Here is a 21,366-nt window from a genome sequence, read left to right as displayed (position 1 = left end):
AATGGTGACTTCATGAGGCTCCACCCACTTTCGCCTCGTTATAATTCAGGATAATACTGAAGGCTACCATGGGCATTGTTGGATTAGAAAATTTAACTTCTGGCTATAAAAACTAATTTCTCGAGTAGTTGTAAGAAGTGCTAAATGATCCTCAAGGATCCCAGCAGTTGGCCTAAATGATTAATTCTTGTATATTACTGCTATACTGTTGCGGCACTGCTGCTACAGTAGTATTACTACGCTAGCACTGATACCCCAACCATATCTTTGTATCGTTCCGCCATTCATAAAGTCTTTGGGTTTCGGAGCCGATGGAATTTCTGTCTGGTGGATGGGCGGGGCAACATTTAGTCAAAAGGTGTTTGTTTACCTTGCTTACATAATAAATGTTTTTCGACTCTTGGCTCGTAATCATTGGCCATGGCGTCGGCTAGATCATTTTTACTCTATAAAAATTCATTCTATCGGGTTTAGGTTATTGATAATGCTGACAAAATTTGTGTGTGGTTGTAAAATATACATATGTCAACTTTCAGCTACATCCGATGCTTTGACAAGGAGCAAAGTCCAAAAAACCGTGTTACAGAGGCCCTGAATCTCATAGTAGGTAAGTGCAAATAAAGATGGAAACTTTCCTCTACTTGAGCATATTCTTGTCTGTGGCAATAGAATATTCTCAAAGGTGTGTGTTTATCTAATTAAGGCAAGTTTTACTACCATATAAGTTCAGTATTTATATGGATCTTGGATGGAACAGTAGTATGCGAGAGTATATATATATATATATATATATATATATATATATAATATATATATATATATATATATATATATATATCTAATAAAAGGAGCCCATACACCAAAATGTAGAGAGAAAAGTACTATATTTCAGAGACTGCTGTCTCTCTCTTCAGGTATATGAATGAGAAAAGTTTACAGAAAAGGTGGTATTTATACCAAGAGATTCGTCCACAAGTAAGCCAATTTAGGTCACCCCCGCTGATAATCTTCCTTTAATCTTCTTAAGCGGGTGTTGAATGAACACTGCGTCGACGATATCTGATATCCAATTCCCTTTTGAGATGTTCATTTCCTGCTTCTCTTTTATTAAGGCCGATTCCATCATTTGACTCTTGTACCGGCAGTTGCTGCTATAAATTACACGTGACATATTCCAGTTTATTCTATGGTTATGTTCATTTATATGGTTGAAAACACAGCCGAGTTCTGTTGTCCATACCTAACTGACCGTTTGTGTTGTATTAATCTCTGGGGAAGTGATTTACTGTAAATCCGATGTAAGATTGGTCACAGTCCTGGCATGGGATCTCATATACCCCAGAGTCTTTGGGAGATGACTTTTGTTGGACGTTAATCAGGGATTTGGCTAAGGTATTTGGGTAGGTAAATGCAAAAGGGTTGGATTTCCCAAGGGTGTGAGTTACTCTCTTAATCGTCTCCAGGTGGGGAATTTTTATTTTATTGTTGGGTGTGTCTCTGGTCTTGTCTTTAGGGGGTCGGTAGAAAATTACGTTTGCTTTTTGAATTGCTTTCTCAATTATATGGTCAGGATACTTTAAAGATGAAAGTTGCTTGCGAATTAGTTCAAATTCTTTTTCCAGGAAATCTGGGAACAAATTCGTAAGGCTCTTAAGAATAGGTTGTTAGCTACACCTATCTTGATAGTATTGTCATGATAGCTAAAGTAGTGAATATATGAAAGTGAGAACGTTGGTTTTCTGTATATGGTAAATTTGTATTCTGTCGTGTCTCTGATTATTAAAACATCAAGAAAGGAATTTTGTTGTCTGTTTCCCATTCAACCTTAAATTTGATGCTGGGCACTAATGCGTTTAATTTTGAGAGGAATTCATTAAAATTACCCCACTTATTATCCCAAAATGTTAGTATGTCATCCACGTATCTCATCCACAGCATGTTTTTGGGTTTTATTGCATTATTACTGTAGTTTCAAAGTATTCCATGTACAGATTGGCTAAAATAGGACTTAAAGGACTACCCATACTACACACCGAATTTTTGCTTGTAGAATGATTCCCCGAATGAAAATACGTTATTAGATGCACATAATTCAACTAACTCTTTATTATTTTGTCAAGTGCCAAAGGGAAATGATCTGAATAGGGGGATGATTTTTCCCTTAAAAACTGAAGAACGTCCTGTACTGGTACTTTTGTGAATAGGGAGTCTACGTCAAGGCTTAAAAGTTTTATGTTGTGAAGTGGTATATGTGCTTCTCTGAATTTGTGACAAAAGTCTTCCGAATGTTTGATGTGACTGGGAGAAAAGGTGCCTAAAAAAGAGGAAAGGAGGCCAGCTAACCATTTAGAAATTTTGTAATTGAAAGCTCCGGCGCATGAAACGATGGGTCTGAATGGAAGATTGTCTTTGTGAGTTTTGGGAAGACCATAAAAGTAGGGTAATTTAGGATTAATTACTTTAAATTTCTCTAATAGTTCAATATTCTTGAACTTAATTGGCCAAGACAAAAAGAGTATTGAACTATTAGAGAAATTTAAAGTAATTAATCCTAAATTACCCTACTTTTATGGTCTTCCCAAAACTCACAAAGACAATCTTCCATTCAGACCCATCGTTTCATGCGCCGGAGCTTTCAATTACAAAATTTCTAAATGGTTAGCTGGCCTCCTTTCTCCTTTTTTAGGCACCTTTTCTCCAGTCACATCAAACATTCGGAAGACTTTTGTCACAAAAAATTCAGAGAAGCACATATACCCACTTCACAACATAAAACTTTTAAGCCTTGACGTAGACTCCCTATTCACAAAAGTACCAGTACAGGACGTTCTTCAGTTTTTAAGGGAAAAATTATCCCCCTATTCAGATCATTTCCCTTTGGCACTTGACAAATAATAAAGTTAGTTGAATTATGTGGATCTAATAACGTATTTCATTCGGGGAATCATTCTCCAAGCAAAAATTCGGAGTGTAGTATGGGTAGTCCTTTATTTGGAGTCCTATTTTAGCCAATCTGTACATGGAATACTTTGAAACTACAGTAATAAATGCAATAAAACCCAAAAAACATGCTGTGGATGAGATACGTGGATGACATACTAACATTTTGGGATAATAAGTGGGGTAATTTTAATGAATTCCTCTCAAAATTAAACGCATTAGTGCCCAGCATCAAATTTAAGGTTGAATGGGAAACAGACAACAAAATTCCTTTTCTTGATGTTTTAATAATCAGAGACACGACAGAATAAACAAAATTTTACCATATACAGAAAACCAACGTTCTCACTTTCATATATTCACCTACTTTAGCTATCATGACAATACTATCAAGATAGGTGTAGCTAGCAACCTATTCTTAAGAGCCTTACGAATTTGTTCCCCAGATTTCCTGGAAAAAGAATTTGAACTAATTCGCAAGCAACTTTCATCTTTAAAGTATCCTGACCATATAATTGAGAAAGCAATTCAAAGCAAACGTAATTTTCTACCGACCCCCTTAAAGACAAGACCAGAGACACACCCAACAATAAAATAAAAATTCCCCACCTGGAGACGATTAAGAGAGTAACTCACACCCTTGGGAAATCCAACCCTTTTGCATTTACCTACCCAAATACCTTAGCCAAATCCCTGATTAACGTCCAACAAAAGACATCTCCCAAAGACTCTGGGGTATATGAGATCCCATGCCAGGACTGTGACCAATCTTACATCGGATTTACAGGTAAATCACTTCCCAGAGATTATACAACACAAACGGTCAGTTAGGTATGGACAACAGAACTCGGCTATTTTCAACCATATAAATGAAACATAACCATAGAATAAACTGGAATATGTCACGTGTAATTTATAGCAGCAACTGCCGGTACAAGAGTCAAATGATGGAATCGGCCTTAATAAAAGAGAAAGCAGGTAATGAACATCTCAAAAGGGAATTGGATATCAGATATCGTCGACGCAGTGTTCATTCAACCAACGCTTAAGAAGATTAAAGGAAGATTATCAGCGGGGGTGACCTAAATTGGCTACTTGTGGACGAATCTCTTGGTATAAATACCACCTTTTCTGTAAACTTTTCTCATTCATATACCTGAAGAGAGAGACAGCAGTCTCTGAAATATAGTACTTTTCTCTCTACATTTTGGTGTTTTTATGGGCTCCTTTTATTAGATGGAATTCTGTTGTTACAGAAACATTTTTACCAGTCATATATATATATATATATATATATATATATATATATATATATATATATATATATATATATATATATATATATATATATATATACACTGCATCTATAAATACATATTTTGGCAGCATTTAACATGAATAAATCAAACAAATTCAACTTGCAGACCTAATTATTTTCAAATAGAAAATATTCAGCTACACTTTTAAAAGCTTTATTTCGCAATAATCACTTGTTATGTTCGCGGTAAGCCAATTAATTAGCCGTGAGATTAATCAGATGACCAGCTCAAAAAGGATTCCCTGTCACTCATTATAGTGTCTGGCAAGTGTTGGTGACGCTATTGATGATGATGATGATAATGATAGCGATGAGTAATTCCAGTACGACTAGAGACTAGACTCTCCGTACACAAACTGGAAAAGGCGGATGGCTACTTAATACCTGCGTGACTCAGAGTCCAATTTGCCCTGTCTGTTCCAACACAAAGCCATTCAGAGAGTTTCTCCTTTATTTTTTTTTTTGGTAAAGACAGCTCCACATTAGCTCCACCCACGAGAACACATACCCCTTGGGATAGAGTTGGGGGTGGTGTTGGAGAGGACTATACTCTGTTATTTTCCATCTTTCCATCCGCCTGTGGTGTTTTCGCATGGTAACACTGCGTCCTGGGCTTTATATAGTTACGCTATGTGTAAGTTTTAGGTAAATAAAATGATATCTGGGTGTACATTTGTAACTGAAAAGTGTTTTAATAATTTACTGTATGCGAATCACACCGTTAATATTCGAAATAGGATATTATTTAAAGCCCGGGACGCAGTGTTACCATGCGCAAACACCACAGGCGGATGGACAGATGGAAAAAAACAGAGTATCGTACTAGTACCGTCAATACACCTCATACGGCGCAGTGTAAACATAACTAAAGGGTATTGGCGCCTAACTGCATCCACTTTTTAAGCCTTTTACTTCACTTCCAACCTCACAAACTATTCCTACTTAGTGGAATTGTAGGGTTGATTTACTTACTAAGGACGGGTGGGCGATGGGTTGTGGGCGGGAACTACTTAATTAATAGATTGGGACTACAGCTCGATGTTCTCAGAAAACTGGTCTCCAGGATTGAAGAAAGAATATTTTGTTTTCTTTTGTTAATTTAATATATTTTCGTCAACTTGTCTTTTTTGCTATACTATTCAAACACTTTAAGGATAATATTGAACTTTTCGAATTTTAATACATTCCAAAGTATACATAATTGTGCACATCATTAGGTAGTATATATATATGTAGTATATATATATATATATATATATATATATATATATATATATATATATATGTGTGTGTGTGTGTGTGTGTGTGTAGTATATATATGTGTGTGTGTGCATGAGTGTGTATTATATACGTGTATTACATAATACATAATTTGGTGTACGTATCTGCTTAGATACCTTAAATATGCATGCATCTTCACTTTGGTTCTCACGGCCTTTGTCCGAATGATCTAATTTGCTTATCATTAAAGGCACTTGAACCTTGGGCGCAGAAAAAAACTGACAAAATTATATAGCAACAGTGAAGTTTATATCAAACGTGGTTTTTTTTTTTTTTTTTTTTTAATATACTATAAGTCTATCTCAGATTTTTTCACGGTCTCCTCTCTCTCTCTCTCTCCCTCTCTAGACCTTGGACTTTACTTTAAAAATAGACCTATACGTCCAACTCGTATAAACAAAGCACCATCAGGACTTTGGTGGGCAACCCATTAGGTGTCAAAATCAAAGAGTCATTCTCGGTGATTACCGACGAGGAACCAATTTCGTGTTTACAAGAGAGAGAGAGAGAGAGAGAGAGAGAGAGAGAGAGAGAGAGAGAGAGAGAGAGAGATGTTAGTCACGGTGACGGCGCTGTTCTGGTATAAGAAAGGCAGCGTTTTGTCTTCGCCACGAATCAGTCAGTCATGGGACGCTGGTTTATTTGTTTATCCGAGGCTATTATAAGGGATTCAAGGTATCGTATTTTGCTTGAGAGAGAGAGAGAGAGAGAGAGAGAGAGAGAGAGAGAGAGAGAGAGAGAGAGAGAGGAGGGGTTGGGGCGTTGAATGTATAATATTCGAACCAGCAAGCAGGCTGCTCCTTGAGAGCTATCAGTTACCTCTCTCTCTCTCTCTCTCTCTCTCTCTCTCTCTCTCTCTCTCTCTCTCTCTCTCTCTCTCTCTCTTTATCTATATCTATATATATATATATATATATATATATATATATATATATAGATAAATAAAGAGAGAGAGAGAGAGAGAGAGAGAGAGAGATGTAGCAGGAGTTAGCAGGAAGCCAGGGGTGTGGGGGTTGGGTGGCGGTCTAGGTGGGGGGGAGAGGAGTAGAGTATGTGTGTGTCGGCGGGAGATAAGAAGACGCGACACTCGCTTGTATCATAGTGTCTGCTGTGTGAGCCCGAACTACTCAATACTACACCCATTCGGAAACTCGACCCGAGTGTATAGTCCGGGAAGTAAGTAAAGGGGTGTATGTGTATATAGTGTGTGGTTAAGAGTGTACTACATAGCCTAACATAGTATTCAGGACGTATTCTTGCGAATTCATTCACAAAAAATAAACTGTCGACAGCACAAGAAACATTCATACGCGAGGAAAGAAAGGCTGTTTTTTTCCCTAGATACGTGAGGAAAGCAAGGATGGTTTTCTCCTCAGATACGTGAGGAAAGCAAGGATGGTTTTCTCCTCAGATACGTGAGGAAAGCAAGGATGGTTTTCTCCCCAGATACGTGAGGAAAGCAGGATGGTTTTCTCCCCAGATACGTGAGGAAAGCAAGGCTGGTTTTCTCCCTAGAATGGATACTAAACAAAAGTACTACCATAAGTGAGGAAAGCAAGACTAGCCTATGGTTTCTTCCTAGAAGAGAGACTAAACAAAAGTATAACAGTTATTCATAAAACGTTTACATTCAAGAATAAAAAAAGCAAACATCTCGAGTAAGCAAAAGGCAAAAACAGGTTCTTGTCTTTTTCTAACTACAGCTGGTCCCTCACCCGAGTTTCGGTTGTGTAACATCGGTAAACCGGATAAGGGAAAACTTCAAAACGCCGTAATAGAAGGTTATATAAGTCGAGAATCTTAGTTCTTATTTTGTGTCTCTATTCGGATTGTAACTGAGAAAATTACTCCATCAAAGTTCCGATTGTTTTAATGTAGTGGACGGTCGATTTATGTCAGTAATTGTATTCATGGTGAGCAGTCAAATTTATCAGCATATCTAAAATTGTCTCAAGTATATTTAAAATTTTCTTGAGCGTCTAGTGACTAGGCTTACATGAATATCAAACTGATATATGACTAATATTTAATACCCTGTTAGACTCAAAGTATCACATACGCTTTTCTTAATTGTAGTAATATTCATTGCAAACTGACAAATCAGTTATCATAATTATATTTTGTTTTGTTTTAGTTTTTCTTACCATTAGTTTTCATTCATTAGCTAAACACTAACGTTTCGTGTAAAAGCCACCACATCGAATAACTCTTGAAATAAAAGTGATAAGTAAACAATTCGAACATTTAAGTTAGTCATAGAAACTGGTGGCAATCTTTTCCTATTATTCCGGTTTTTTTCTTTTTTTAAGACTAATATGACTTTTTCTAACGCTGCTTCTGAGAAACGCTACATAATGAAGATACAAGAGCCTCAATTTAACTTTTTTTAACATATATTTTTCTGAGTCTTGTCATGCAAAGATTTGAATTCAAGGTAATCAATAGAAATGCCCGCATTTGAAAGTGGTACTAGTTGATATTAGGCCTACAAGAAAAATCTTGTAGGTAAATCGTTTTCCTGAAATGCTTGTGACCTGTTTTCAGTACTGTCATTCTCGAATTTCCAGAGATTTCATAAAAAGAATAATTGTAGAAGACCAATTTGAGCAGTTATAAGGAATACCTGTATACTGAAGTCACACAACAAAAGAATTGTCATGTTTAGTATCTGTCATTTTCAAGACTAACCTATTATTACCAGTTATCTAACAACTGTCTGTTTTGGTTCAGGATTGACTCTTCCTGCAATAAATGGTGAAATGACAAACATCTCACGTTCATTACGAAATACAGAGTGCATGTGATAAGTCTTTTATTCTTGGAAACCATCCGGGTACTTAGACCACAAGTACTAAAAATTGGCTTTTTTTTTTTATCTTGTCTTGCTGCAGATTGGTATCTGTGGAGGCCGTTATTTTTAGTAAAGCTACTTGCGGGTATGAAGTGGTTATGTACTACAATCTGTTAGTCACGTATCATGTTTTTTCTTTCAACTTTAGTGCTGCATTTTAATCGATAAATTACTTCTGAAAACGTGACCAAAATAGAAAGCAAAATGAGCTGTTTAATTCTGTATTATAGGAACATCTGTTGATCGTCGTAGTAAACACTGACCAAGGTGGAACCGTTCGAGGTGTTGGATAGCGAGACTGAAGGACGTTAGAGGGATTGAAAGTGAGGCGAAAGTTTTTTTTTTTTTTTTTTTTTTTTTTTTTTTTAAGGTGGGTTCACCTCAGGGCCGAAGGGACGCTGCAAAAACAACCTAACTTAGGCCTAAAGTGCATAAGTGTGGTTGCAGTGAAACATACTTTTCACGAGAATGATTGCTAGTTGTAAGTCAAGAAGGCGTACTTCCTTTTGAATTATTAATTGTATTTATAATGAACTTGAACTCTTGAAGAACATGTTAAAAAACAAGAAACGTGCCTTGCAAGATTCAACAGAGCAGAGTACCTGACTTTGAAAAATACAAGAGAAAAAAACGTAGTATGTATTCAAGCAGGTGTAGAATTTGTCACTTGATAAATATAAACCGACAAGGGCCGATTATAACTTGAATTCACTCCTACAGCCTGCGGTATGGAATTATATAGGCCCATGTCTCTTCTCTGTCGTCTCCCAGAGCAGATAAAAAAAAAACACTCTAGTTGGGGGAAAGATGGCGAACGCTAACGATTTCTGTTTAGTCACAATATCTTGCATTTTGGACCAAATTGTAGCCGTGAAAGTCCAAAAAGACCGTCTCGTTCGGTCATGACGTGAGCTTGCTAACAGGCAAAGCCAATGACGCGAACAGAAGGGATATTTGACCGGACGAGTTTTCATTCACATCGGCAAAAAAAGAAGAAAAAAACCGCTCAAAAGCAGTTCCGATGACGTCAAACGCTGCTGCTGTGACGAGGAGCTGATTTCAAGCTTCATGGCTCCCAGTTTTTTGTTTTTCGTTTGTTATTTTACGAAGATGACACGCTAGCAACATGATAATGATGATGATGATGATAAAAGGAGAGTTTACGAGGAAACTCCCGGAGGAAAAGGAAGGAATGCTTACAAATGATTGCTCAATAAACCTTTGCTTTCACTTTTGTCGATGTGGACCAAAATATGGTCACAAGACTTTTCAAGACTGGGACCTCTAAATAGGCCTACTGGTACTGCCATTTTTATGTAATTTTGACATAAAAAAATTACTTCTTTTGACTCTAAGCTAAGTAAAATTCGTTTAATCCATACCGTTTCTATCACTATCACACCGCCGTTTGTTTCTGTGTTTTCTGTTAAAGCGAATGGTACCATAACACCTTGATTTTTATATCCTTGTAAACAATATGTTTTTCGCTTTTGTGAACGACTTTGTCCGAAAGTGAATAGTACCATAGCACCTAAATTCTTGTTTCATTGTGAACAACATGGTTTTCGCTTTTGAGAACGACTTTGTCCGAAAGTGAATAGTACCATAACATCTAAATTCTTGTGACATGGTTTTCGCTTTTGAGAACGACTTTGTCCGAAAATGAATAGTACCATGACGCCTAGATTCTTGTGTCCTTGTGAACAATATGGTTTTCGCTTTTCAGAAAGATTTTGACAAAGTGAATTGTACCAAACACCTTCATTTTTTTTTTATATCCTTGTGAACAATATGGCGTTCGCTTTTCAGAATTTGTCCGAAAGTGAATAGTAGTACCCAGGACCCACTGAGTGGGTCCTGGTAGTACCATAACACCTTTGTCCGAAAGTAAATAGTACCATAACACATTAATTCTTATATCTTTGTGACCAACATGGTTTTCGCTTTTCAGAATGGCTTCGTCCATCTGGACAAGCATCGCCATCAGCGTGCTTCTGAGCAGCGCTTCAGCTAGCGCCCCTGAAGCCCCTGTGATCCCCACCGAAGGAGGCAGAGTGTCTGGGGTGGCAGAAGAGGCGACGGAGGGCAAAGTCTTCTACTCTTATTACGGCATTCCGTTCGCCGAGCCTCCCGTGGGCGATCTTAGGTTCAAGGTTCTCTCTCTTTATTTGTCTTTGTTTTTTTAAGAGGTTCTGTCTAATATGCTGCTTCAGGTTTTAATCTCTGAAGCTAAGGAACATGTGTACTATACGTTCATTTGTAGCTGCCACAAAGTGCAGTTCGTAAACGCTTTCTTTGTCGATTTCATTGCTTTGTCTCTGGTCTTGTTTTGCATCTTAAAGAAAGTTTTAATATCATTTTAATAATAATGACTGAAGGTGCAGTTCATGAAAGCCTTCTTTGTACATTGCATTGATTTGTCTCTGGTCTTGTTTTGCATTTAAAGAAAGGTTTAATATTTTAATAATAATGACTGAAAGGACAATGATTATAACGACATTCATTATCTTTAGCCTCAGTTACTATACTCTGTTTTTTTCCATCTGTCCATCCGCCTGTAGTGTTTGCGCATGGTAACACTGCGTCCCGGCCTTTAAATAATATCCTATTTCGAATATTAACGGTGTAATTCGCATACAGTAAATTATTAAAACACTTTTCAGTTGCAAATGTACACCAAGATGTCTTTATTTACCTAAAACTTACACATAGCGTAGCTATTTAAAGCCCGGGACGCAGTGTTACCATGCGCGACGACCAAGGCGGATGGACAGATGGAAAAAAACAGAGTATAGTATATTTATTAGACTTAGAAGTTAGAAGACACAATCATGACGAGAAATTTTAGTAAAAAGACGCTGCTGATTATTGTCTAATGCTCTGAGAGTCATTTTACTATTCTATGCACTTCCATTTTCCTTATAACCCGGCACCAGGACCCCGTAGCGAGCAGGGGCTGGACGGGTATCAAAGATGGGTCTAAGATGCCCTCGCCATGCGTCAACTTACCCTTCGGTATCATGGTCTTTGGGATTAAAATACCGGCCGAACAGATGCCCGGGAAGGAGGACTGTCTGTACCTGAATGTGTTCCTGCCGAAGGTACGTCAAAATGTAAATTTTTCTGCAGTAGGTCTATAATGGTACCGAAAAATAGTAGGAGTGGGTGGGTGGGGGTTGGGGTGAGTATAGCCCGAAAGGAGTAGAACTTTATTCTTGAAAGAAGAGAGATTATTGGAGTCTACAGTATACATACGTACATATATGCGTACCTGCGCACATACACCTCTCTCTCTCTCTCTCCTTCATATCATCACTATCTCAGTCCTACTCCCGATATTTTTAAAGCTTTATTCCCATACTGACGAAATCTTATACATAATAGGTTCACTGTTATATGATTTATGTGTGAAGTACTAGACTAATGGATAATATTACTTTCATATTTAATTGTTTCATTTGACTTTTCATTTTTTAGTTTTTCGTTAAATTAAAAAAATTATAATAGAGAACCTAGACTGATAACTGTTGTGTCTGAGCATTCGATATATTCGACCTCATGAATCACTTCTCTTTTTATGTTATCTCCATCACTTGGTGCATATTCTTGTCATCTTTATTTATATCCTTGATTTATCTCGAAGTTCCTCCACCTCTCTAGATTTATCATGCATTCTATAAATAAATAAATTAATGAGCATAATCTTTGGTATCTATATAACAAGGCCGGCGCTTCGAGTACACGTTCATCTCAGAGCAATGCTTTAGACTAAGCTCTCTCTCTCTCTCTCTCTCTCTCTCTCTCTCTCTCTCTCTCTCTCTCTCTCTCTCTCTCTCTATAATCTCTTCATTAAGAAGTTTTTTCTCATTTATAAAAAACATACACTTTAAAGGTCTTTTTACAATAAATTAATATACAATATATGAAATTTATATACAGAATCAATAGAATTATTTATATTTTTTCATAGCTTAGCATACTTGAATTTACTATTTATAATATATGTATATATATTATATATATTATAATATATATATATATATCTATATATATATATAGAGAGAGAGAGAGAGAGAGAGAGAGAGAGAGAGAGAGAGAGAGAGAGCTACAAATGTCCTTTAATATCTAATTCACTCTACCTCGGAATTAATATATTTTCATATATGCTTAACCGAAGGGGAATTTTATTAGGCGATAATAGAATTGTCGGCGCCCAGGCGCGAACCCAGGACACCATACAAATGGAGTGGGTAAAGCTTCACTGACGTTCCTGGATTTGTATGGTGTCCTGGGTTCGCGCCTGGGCGCCGACAATTCTATTATCGCCTAATATTCCCCTTCGGTTAAGCATATATGAAAATAAAATATTAATTCCGAGGTAGAGTGAATTAGATATTAAAGGATATTTGTAGCTCGATGTATTTATTATATATATTTAATATATAATATAATATATATATTTATATTATATATATATATAGAATATATATAATATTATATCGATATATATATATCTATATATATATTATATATATATATATATATATATATATATATATATATATATATATCCATATATACCCATACTTATACACTGTATATACATACTCATTTCACATACCTATATATCTGTATACACTGAAATTCCAAATAACTACGTGTTCGTTAAGAAGTAAGTCTATCGCTCTCTTCGGAGTTTTGTTACTCTTCCATTATCGTATCTTATTCTAGACCTGTTTTCTTTCATAGTTCATCACTCCGCTTCACCGTTTTCTATTGTCACAGGCTACGCTTCAAAAGACAAAAAACTCACGTAAATCATTTCATCTTCCCCTTCGCAGGCTGCTGCTGATGCAGTTGCCTCAACAAAAAAGGGCAGCGCCCTTCCGGTGATGGTGTTTATTCACGGCGGAGGATTTTTTGGAGGCGCCGCTGAGGAGTACTTGCCTCACGTGCTAATGAATAAGGATATTATCCTCGTGGTCATTCAGTACAGGTTAGGATTCTTAGGTAAGAGTCCTTAATGGTAGTTAGGATTCTCAGGAAAGAGCAGTTTGTGTGTGTGTGTATGTGTGTGTGTATGTGCGTCTGTGTGTGTCTATGATTGGGATTTTGATGAAGTTAAGATACATCAGTATTTTGGCTAAAGATCCTCTTGACTAAGTTATGCTTGGGCTGATCTGTAGCTACAGAGTCAGAATGAACTACTGGGGTTCTCAGTTAAGACCAAAATAGAGAAGTGTAAAAGTACATACCTATTTTTGTTTGACAGTTTTGCTTTTAAAACACAATCGAGTGGCATTTACGTGTCGAAATCCTTCAAGAGCTAAAAAATAACAAGTGTGTCAGCCTAGATCTTTGCTAATAATTATACTCTGCTGTCTCTCTGCTTTACTTGTAAACAAATGTCACCTTGCGATTTGCCCCACCTAAGCTGAGGTTTTTGTTATTTATTTAATTTTCACTGTAGCTCTGCATATCTTGTTAAACATTTACAGTAGATACTGTGCCATCAGCGTTTTTGTACAATAAAGACCATCCTAATTTCAGAAACTTTTTTGTAGAACCTTTAATTCTTGTTATTTCCTCAATTAAATGATTAAAGAAATTCAAGAAACCCAATTTATTCTTTTTTCAATTTCCAAGGTTTCCTATCGACGGAAGACTCGGTGATCCCCGGAAACTTCGGCCTAAAAGACCAGACTTTAGCCCTGCAGTGGGTTCAAAGGAACATCCACAACTTCGGAGGGGATCCCAAGAGGGTTACGATCTTCGGGGAGAGTGCGGGTGGTGCGTCCGTCCATTTTCAGATGCTGACGCCCAAAGCCAAAGGTAAAATTCTTCACGAAGTTGAAATTGGTATATGTGTCTTGTTTATCTGGTGGTTTCCGGCTTTGTATATTCAGTTTCATTCTACCCTTATCTATTTTTTAAGGTCTCCTTACTTAACAGCTTCAGTTCTTGTGTTGGTTAATGATCCCCAAGAAAATAACAGACAAAGTAGTGTAAATAAAATAATTTCAGCTTCAAAGCAAGTTTTTGTCGATCACAATTAGACCCAAAGCATACCCCTCATTTAGTACTATGAAGTGCGTTGCAAACTTCAATTAAAACGAGCAGATATCTATATGTTATCGAGCGCATTGCAAACTTCAGTTAGTACGAGCAAATAGAACTGTTGTTTTCACTCACCAGAAAGAAATGAAGCTGACAGAGCGGCAATTCACTCACCGAATCTTCGTATGAGTGCATATTGCGTGAATGTGATTGCCACCTCTGCTATTGCTTGCCAACATTTCTATCTAATTCATACAATCTCGTAATTAAATTGTACCCCTCAAGCAAATAATTATAACGATAATGAGTGCAAGCACACGCCTAAAATACGAACGTTTACATCGCATTCCACATTAACTCCGTAGATATATGTCTAGTTCAGTGTACCACGTTGTAGGTAGATATAAGTCTAGTTCAGTGTACCATGTTGTAGATATATAAGTCTAGTTCGGCGTACCACGTTGTAGATATATAAGTCTAGTTCAGTGTACCACGTGAACTTTGGATTATATCCGTCAGCAGAAAGAACTTTCCTATTTCATCTTATGCGCCCATCACGAAAAACACACGCCTCGAGCAGAGAGCGTGTTTCCTTGCCTCCAGGGTGTTGTTGAGGAGAATTCGCGACTTGTTTCGTTGCTGGACTATAGTTGCAACACGCAAAGGGTGTGATTGCAGATGCTTTAGTGTATAATCAGCCTTTTCACTGATTGATGTACTGAGGAGTATAACATATCTCTGGCTTGATTTTTTTTCTTCAGGTTCAGAAGACAAGATAATTGTGTTTTTCTATCAGTTGAAGGCACAAAAGCCTAACGACCAACACCAACTCTCCTCTCTCTCTCTCTCTCTCTCGTAACGTGTGTAACTGTGTTTTTTATCAGTAGAAGACACTCTGGCTTAGACCAACATTCTCTCTCTATCCCTCTCTGTAACGTAAGTAACTTTTTTTTTTCTATCAGTTGAAGGCACAAAAGCCTAGGCCAACACCAACACGCTCTCTCTCTCTCTCTCTGTAAGGTGTGAAACCGAATATTAAATTATATACTATGTTTACCCAACCCCCCACTCTCTCTCTCTCTCTCTCTCTCTCTCTCTCTCTCTCTCTCTCTGTCTGTCATGTATGTAACTTTTTTTTTTTTTTGTCAGTTGAAGGCTCTGACTTAGACCAAGAGTCTCTCTCTCTCTCTCTCTCTCTCTCTCTCTCTCTCTCTAAGGCGTGAAACCGAATGATGTCCAATTAATATACACTATGCCTTATCTCCTCGAGGTCTGTTTAGCGGAGTCATCATGCAGTCAGGATCGGCCATCGCTCCGTGGGCCACGAACTCCGACCACAAGAAATGGGCCGCCAAGGTTGGATCGTCCGTCGGCTGCAGCCTAGACGCAGGCAGCGAAGCCTTCCTCGAAATGTTTGCAGAAAGCCGACGCCCGCAAGATCAACATTTTGTCTCAGGATTTGCTTGTTAGCGCAAAACCCATTAGTTTTTTCCCTTGACATTTTTTTTAGTCTAAGGTTTGTTTACATATGAGTGAGGCTGCTGCTGCTTCTTCTGCTCCGATGAGCGAGTAATGCTTCTCATACCTCCAGAGTTGATGGTTAGGAGTCATTAATTTAACTTTTTGTCTTGTTTTTATTTTTTTTTATTTATGCATGAAGTATTGTTAATACCTTTCCTCTTTCTCTAAGTTATATATATATATATATATATATAAAAATATCATATATATATAATATATATATATATATATATAATATATACCGTACCGTATTACACATACAACAATGGTTTATTATGCCTATTATGACTCGGTGTGGTTAATTTAACTTTTTGTCTTGTTTTGATTTATTCATGCATGAAGTATTGTTAGTACCTTTTCTCCCTATCTCTGAATTATATATATACTGTATTAACAACTACAGCAATAGTTTATTATTCCTACTATGACTCGGGGTGGTTAATTTAACTTTTTGCCTAGTTTTTGTTTATTTATGCATGAAGTATTGTTAGTACCTTTTCTCTCTTTCTCTGAATTATATATATACTGTATATTACACCTACAGCAATGGTTTCTTTTGCCTGTTATGGCAGCGCCAAGGGTGGACGGAGATTATATACCGGACCACCCAGCCAAGCTCATGAAGGAGGGGCGATACACCAAAGTCAACTTGATGTCGGGGATCACTGCCAACGAAGGCGCCTGTCTCACGCAACGTAAGACGTCACTCATGAATACCTAGGCCTATAATAGTAGCTCTCTCTGTTGTTCGTGTCAGTAATATATTTTTTAGGCTAGAATTTTTTTCTGCAGATTTTTTTAATATATATTATTTTAATCTAGATTGATTTGGTCTAGTAGCTCTTTTTGCTGCTCATGTCAGTAGTTTTTTTTTAATTTATTTTTATCTTTTTCAATCTGGATTTTTTTTTGAGAAAAAATCTGTAATGATTCGTATATGAATTTAGACTGCATTTTCCTACTCTCTCTCTCTCTCTCTCTCTCTCTCTCTCTCTGGTAGTTATATAGTTCTACCTCTCTCTCTCATTACCATAACACTTCGACTTTATAGTGTTCCTTTCTTGGGGTTATATAGCTTGTTAAACGGCAATAATTTTTTCAAAAGTGTTTTATTAATTAATTTTTTATTTGCAGCAACGGCCCCTTCTAAAAAAAATTTTTTTAATAAAATTTTTTTTCCATCTGACTTAATCTTGTAAATTCCGTAGCTTCTGAAATCGAAATAAACTTCTCTGTTTTTTATTTATTTATTTTAAGTGTTTTATTAATTGTTATTTTTTTGCAGCAACGGGCCCTTTCTAAAAAAACTGTTTTTAAATAAAAAAAAATATTCCATCAAACTTAACCTTGTAAATTCCGTAGCTTCTGAAATCGAAATAAACTTATCTTTTTTTTTTTTTATTATTTATTTTAAGTGTTTAATTAATTATTATTTTTTTTGCAGCAACGGGCACTCTCTAAAAAACTGTTTTTAAACTAATTTTTTTTCCACCTTGTAAATTCCGTTGCTTCTGAAATAGAAATAACCTTATCTGTTATTTATTTATTTTATTTTTTATTTATTTATTTATTTATCTTTTTTTGCAGCTATGTACAACACCCAGAGGCACCTTATAGACGAACTGAGAGCGAACCTCGATACCCTGGGGCCAGTAAGTTTTTCTCTGAGTGAGAATAAGTCGCTTAGCAACACAAAACAGATCTACAACTACTATTTGGGAGGGTCTAACTTTGGCCTGCCCTACGCTGAGGAATTCACACAGGTAAATATTTATTTAGTTTTTTATGTGTTCTGTAAATTTTTTCAGTTGTGATTTACGAATTATAAAAAAATACGAACGATATATGAGTGATTTATTATTTTGATTTATGAATGATATCACGAGCTATATCTTAGTGATTTATTATCTTTATATTATCTGTTCTGTGAATATTTTCAATTGTGAGCTAGGAATAAAAAAAAATACGAACTATATAGAAGTGATTTATAGTTCTGATGTTTTTGTAAATATTTTCAATTGTGAATTACGAATTATAGAAAAATGAGAACTATATATTAGTGATTTATATTTTTCATATTTTTTGTAAATATTTTCAATTGAGTTACGAATTATAAAAAAATACGAACTATATATTATTGATTATAATTTTGATATTTTTCGTAAATATTTTCGATTGTGAGTTACCAATTATAAAAAAATACGAACTAAATATATTAGTGATTTATAGTTTTGATCTTTTTCGTAAATATTTTCGATTGTGAGTTACGAATTATATATAAAAAATACGAACCATAGATTAGTGATTTATAGTATCTATTCTGTAAGTATTTTCAATTGTGAGTTACGACATACAGTGCGAACTTATGTATTAGTGACTGATGAATAATCAAATATTATTTATTCATTTGCCTGAAGTTAAATGGCCATATAAGAAAAATCCTGTCCATACATTAAAAAAAAATGAAGATCTATCTGATATTATCTAGAAAACCAACAGTCTGCGAAAATCATTCTTAACTATAGTAGATTCACATCAACCGTGCATCTGACGTCCAGGCCAGCCCCTTACAACGCTCCTGACTGGCTGTTAATCAGCCAATTACTGGGCAGGAAACTCAGTCTCTCTCGAGAGAGTTTACATAGGCAGGATATATGCTCTACATCTCCTGCTGAGGGATACTTTTGAAAGACGTATCCCGTAGGTCTCGAGAGACTGAGTTTCCAGTGCTGTGATTGGCTTATCAACAGCCAATCAGGAGCGTCGTAAGGGACTGGCCTAGACATCAGATCATGCATGGTTGATGTGAATCTACTATAACGCGCCCCGCCATATCTGCAGATGATGGGCGACATGTTCTTCAACTTGTGCCACGACGTAGTGACCTCGTATCACGCCCGGGAGGAGGGCGTGTTAACCTTCAGGTACGAAATGGCTCACCGAGGTCAGATCTCCTTTGGCGATTTCCCTGGTATCGAGATTGGTAGGCACTGTAAGTATACGAGACAATGATTCGCACTGTTGTTATTGACACTGCTAGTTATATAGTGCAAATTTAATTATTAACTGTGGCTTTGTATACTTTATTGTCGTAACTGCTATTTATAGTGCAAAGCTACTTAATAACTGTAACTTTGTATACTTTATTGTCGTAACTGCTATTTATAGTGCAAAGCTACTTAATAATTGTAGCTTTGTATATTTTATTGTCGTAACTGCTATTTATAGTGTAAAGCTAATTATTAATTGTGGCTTTGTATATTTTATTGTCGTAACTGCTATTTATAGTGCAAAGATAATTATTGATTGCTGCTTTGTATATTCTATTGTCGTAACTGCTATTTATAGTGCAAAGCTAATTATTAATTGTAGCTTTGTATATTCTATTGTCGTAACTGCTATTTATAGTGCAAAGCTAATTATTAATTGTAGCTTTGTATGTTATTGTCATTGTAACTGCTATTTATAGTGCAAAGTTAATTAATTGTGGCTTTGTTTATGTATTGTCATTGTAACTGCTATTTATAGTGCAAAGTTAATTAATTGTAGCTTTGTTTATGTTATTGTCATTGTAACTGCTATTTTTATAGTGCAAAGTTATTAATTATAGCTTTGTACGTTATTGTCATTGTAACTGCTATTTATAGTGCAAATTTAATTAATTGTGGCTTTGTATATGTTATTGTTATTGTCATTGTAACTTCTATTTATATTGCAAAATTAATTAATTGTGCCTTTGTATATGTTGTTATCATTGTAACTGCTATTTATATTGCAAAGTTAATTAATTGTGGCTTTGTATATGTTATTGTCATTGTAACTGCTATTTATAGTACACACGCAATAATTTTTTTATGAATTCTTTTTACTAGAATTCTCTCTTCAAAGTTACTCTCACGAGAAATCTATAGAAATATATATATGCTCTTCTCCTCCGTCCTTCCTCGTAAGGGGTTCCACACGCCGACGACTTACTGTACCTGTTTCGAGTGGCCCCCTTGCTGAAGCTGCCAGACCAGCCTGCTGACAAGCCCCTGGAGTTGTCCAGTGCGGAGGACCTCTTCGTCAGGAACGTCATGCTAACAGCGTGGACGAATTTCGCCTACTACGGGTACGGAATTGTCGACCTTCTTTTGTTTGTGTTTTTGTTTAATCTTTTGCTGGAATTTGAACTGAATGATGCCATATATACAGGGGGGTAAAGGACTCCTCCTTTTAATCCTACAGGAATCCTACGCCTGACGATTCCCTGGGCTTCCGGTGGGAGCCTGCCACCGAAGGCGATTTCCGCTATCTCGAGATTTCGGCCACGCCCTCCATGAAGGGTGACTCGAGGGAAGACGTGAGTATTGTTTTTATAAATATCGTTGTCGTGAGTTATGTCTAAGATATACAAAATTTTAAATAATGTTGAATATGGTTACCACAAGTTTTTTTCTTCGTTTTTTGCTGAATTTTACGTGTATAATCAAGTATGATATGTGATGGTTTATTGCATAGTTGTTGTGCTTGTTAATATTTGCGTAGATAGTAAAACCTACTTCTCTCTTCTGTGATGCCAGTTACAATATGTATTTTTGTGTTTACTTATCTATATTTAATTGTTTATACATCTATCTATCTGTCCACTATCTATATACTTATCTATTTCATCAATGAAAGTCCAATACAGACATTAACATAACAGTTAAGATCCACTTGCCTTTACCATGTAAACTTTTTTCAAATGACTAGTACCATAGGTGTTAAACTTAGCCAGGTTTAATGGTTCAGGCAAAACGTGGAGCCAAATTATGCTCCAGAAGTAAATGCAATGAATGAATCATTTATAGAGACACATTCTCGTACCCCTGATATTCAAACACTAACCGTTATCAAACCGAGAAGCCTGGCGTCCATCGGGAGCTTGGTGGATGTTGGTTGACTTGACGGTATAGTAAAAATTCAAGAATCTCTCGAAAGCATTGGTTATGGTAATGTCTGTAGGAGTAGATGAAGATTATTTAAGTTTAGGGGTTAGAACTGGGCCACCATAAGGCCCCTTATGTAGTAATAGCTCTGTACACAAAGTTTATGTAGACCTATTTCGCTGACTGGAAGAGCAGCGCATTCGACTTACTGTAAAGGTTCAACGAATACGTTATCTACCTTTTTTTATCATTCAAACGGACTATAAGGTGACGTAGGAGCTACTTTTAAACGGATCCATCTCGGGGTACATGTTAGACACCATTTCCAACGAAATTCGGGTTAAAACAAGATTCCTTTTCTCAAACATTTGAGATAAACGTGGCTTTAAGCCTAGTGCTATGTTCTGCCTCTATGTTGGTCGAAAATCTGTTTTAATACAATGGGCGTCTCGTGGAACGCGAGCGAATGTTCGCTAGTATGTTTCTGG

At 36.3% G+C, this 21,366-nt stretch overlaps 1 protein-coding gene across 1 annotated transcript in view; it reads left to right on the top strand.

Moving 5' to 3' along the window:
• The first annotated feature begins 9,933 nt into the window (after positions 1–9,933).
• The window catches only part of LOC135209665 (juvenile hormone esterase-like), a 13,912-nt gene continuing 2,479 nt past the window's right edge, over positions 9,934–21,366 (top strand). The window contains 12 exon segments of the mRNA XM_064242398.1: positions 9,934–9,983; positions 10,342–10,543; positions 11,327–11,491; positions 13,232–13,400; positions 14,037–14,222; positions 15,718–15,853; positions 15,855–15,912; positions 16,513–16,663; positions 17,556–17,731; positions 18,810–18,960; positions 19,920–20,079; positions 20,196–20,310. Coding sequence (XP_064098468.1) covers positions 9,949–9,983; positions 10,342–10,543; positions 11,327–11,491; positions 13,232–13,400; positions 14,037–14,222; positions 15,718–15,853; positions 15,855–15,912; positions 16,513–16,663; positions 17,556–17,731; positions 18,810–18,960; positions 19,920–20,079; positions 20,196–20,310 — 1,704 coding nt within the window. The 5' untranslated portion in view covers positions 9,934–9,948.

Source organism: Macrobrachium nipponense, chromosome 38, assembly GCF_015104395.2.
Source record: "Macrobrachium nipponense isolate FS-2020 chromosome 38, ASM1510439v2, whole genome shotgun sequence".
NCBI lineage: Eukaryota > Metazoa > Arthropoda > Malacostraca > Decapoda > Palaemonidae > Macrobrachium > Macrobrachium nipponense.
The sequence above is the reverse complement of the archived record's forward strand: the minus strand, read 5'-3'. Positions and strand labels throughout refer to the sequence as shown.